A 2708-nucleotide genomic window follows, 5' to 3' on the forward strand; every position below is an offset into this window, starting at 1 on the left:
TTGCAGTAAGTGTATTATTATTATTATTATTATTATTATTATTATTATTATTATTATTATTATTATTATGAAACAGGACTTTCCCTGTTCAGCCAGCACGAGAACACAATTTGTGAGCTCTCTAAAGACAGAAAACTTCGATTTAAAATTCCAAAAATAATTAAGAATCGATACAGAGACTCTCTATTAATCAATTGAAGGTATTAATCAATTGATTGTATTCTATTGTTGAGCTATAGCTATTCAAGAAATCTAATCATAGTTGTAATAATCAAAGTTTGCATTAATATAATCACAATACTGACATGTGAGTGCATTTTACTGTTTCAGGATCCTTAAATTCAGAAGATGACTTCCATTCTTCTTTTCATCCTTTGGTTGGGATATGTGACAGGAAACATATTAGAGAAATTTACTAACCCACAAACTACTGAACTTATGAACTGTGTCAAGAACATTCTAGATAAATATTTTAATTGTGGAGGTCCAGTTATTGTCATAACAGAAAACAAAACGTTGGATATTATTGACATTTTGAGGGATTATGGTGATGGTCATGTTGTACTAGATTTTGACTCGCTTGACTTAGAGAAAGTGAATTCAAAATTAGAGTCCAAAAAACTTCAATGGAATATAATTGTCATAATTAACAACATGATCTCGTTAAAGTTTATTGCAGAAAACATAACTAAGACATCACTTTGGGTTAGATCATCAAGGCACTTAGTAGTAGTTAAAGGAAATATGAAATATAATGGAATAAGTTCTAATGCCTTAAGAGAATTGTATATGCATAATACTATCATAGTTGTCCCGTCCACACAAACAATTAATTCAAACAAGAAACACAACATTGAACAAAGTTTTGTGACCATTAAGATTTTAACTTTCCACCTATATTCTGAGAAGACATGTAAACATTCTGTAACTGTTTTAGACATTTGGCAACATGGCAAGTTCCTCCATAATTCAGACTTGTTCCCAGAACAACATGATGACTTCCATGGATGTACATTCTCACTTTCTGTGTCTGATTTCTGTCCCTATTTTGCTGTACGAAAGTCCTCCGATGGTAAAGTGCTTCCTGGTGGAATCTATGGATACATGTTAAACGAGCTTTCTGAACACATGAATTTCCAGCCCAAGCTAGTTGTGTCACCCCACAGGGTTTATGAGGGTAAAAGACTAGATAATGGGACTTTTACAGTGATGTTAGGGGATGTGTATTACGGGATAACAAGTGGTATATTTAGACCTATGGCACCAACACACGAAAGAACTTTTTATTTTGATCCTATATACATTCCAGACTTTTTCCACGTAGTATGGATTGTGCCAAAATCCAGGCTAGTGCCACGATGGATGGTTGTATTCCTGCCATTTAACTTGTTCATGTGGATTTTAATTGCTGCTGGATATTTAACTGTAGCTACTCTAATAGTATTGTGTTATAAAGTTACTAAAGTAGATTTAATTTTTGCCAGGATTCCATTTCTCTCAACTTTCTCTGTTCTATTAAACAGCTCGCTCGCAAAGCAACCACGTTCATTTCGCCAGAGATACCTATTTATAATGTGGGTGTTTTGCACATACGTTATCAATTCGTGTTATCAAGCTTCTTTAGTAGGGTTACTGACAAAACCCAGCTCCCTACCTCCTATAAATAACATGGCAGAACTTGTCGATTCAGGTCTGACTCCCAAGGGAATTCCTATATTGCAAACGTATTTCAGTGACAAATCTAACCCAATCATGAAAGCTATTTACCAGAAATGGCAATCAGAAGTGAATTTATTGAGACTATTTGAAAGATCTCTTAAAGAACGTGATATTGCATTTGCTATAGACACTCGTGTTTATGAATTTTTCCTATTTTCCCATTTGTATCTGGATTCAGAAGGAAAGCCTTTGTTTCATATGGTAGAGGAAATGATAACATTTATTCCAATGATGATTCTCTTTGCTAAAGGATCTCCTTTTACAATAGTGTTTAAAAGAAACATATCTGCACTCATTGAAAGTGGCTTATATTTCGAATGGAAGGAGGAGATAATGCTATCATATGCTCTGGAGTGTCGTAAGAATATTACGCTTTCTGGAAAGGGAAACAATGTTTATATTTCAACTCAACATTTAACAGGCACAATTATGTTATTAATTGGAGGCTTAACATTGAGTACTGGAGTATTTGTTGGTGAAGTTGCAGTATTTTTCATTAAGCACAAATGTAGTAGGAAGTTGGTACATCCATGATCTTTTTTTCTTTCTTTCTTTCTTTTTTTTCTTTTTTTTTTTTTTTTACATGTAGGAAATTGTGGTTCAGATGTTTATTTTCGTGCAATATCCAGATGATTTTTCTACTGTTTATTAAATAGAAATAGAAATAGAGACAACTAGGTAAGGAGGCCAAAGGACGAGGACCGAGTGCAGTATTGGAAAGAAACTATGAGTATTATAAACGATGCCAAATGGACTGTAATACACTAAAAGAAGGACTATTCAAAATTACTTGAACTATTTATTTTAAAAAGTAATTTATCGATTAATTTGTATCAGTTAGACATAGTAACGTCATTCAGATTTTACCAGGACTGTACAGCAACATAAAAGTTTTGGGTCTTCGTTAGTAAATTGGTATACAATTTATTAAAATGCATGTTTCTCAAGCTCAGAGAGGTAATTGACCTCTACCCTCTCCAATTGATGTT

The 2708-nt window shown here is 33.2% G+C and overlaps 1 protein-coding gene across 1 annotated transcript; it reads left to right on the forward strand.

Annotated features, from left to right (window-relative positions):
• Positions 1 to 348: 348 nt before the first annotated feature.
• LOC145660817 (uncharacterized) lies at positions 349 to 2253 on the forward strand. The gene has a single exon (XM_081726236.1). The coding sequence runs from the start codon at positions 349 to 351 to the stop codon at positions 2251 to 2253; it is 1905 nt and encodes a 634-aa protein (XP_081582362.1).
• The last annotated feature ends 455 nt before the right edge of the window (positions 2254 to 2708 follow it).

The sequence above is a fragment of the Thermobia domestica genome, chromosome 9 (genome assembly GCF_964235325.1).
Source record: "Thermobia domestica chromosome 9, izTheDome1.hap1.1, whole genome shotgun sequence".
In the NCBI taxonomy this organism is placed as follows: domain Eukaryota; kingdom Metazoa; phylum Arthropoda; class Insecta; order Zygentoma; family Lepismatidae; genus Thermobia; species Thermobia domestica.

What these genes read in the sequence shown, in the direction of transcription:
- LOC145660817 (XM_081726236.1), top strand. Translation starts at nt 349, where the DNA reads ATGACTTCCATTCTTCTTTTCATCCTTTGGTTGGGATATGTGACAGGA.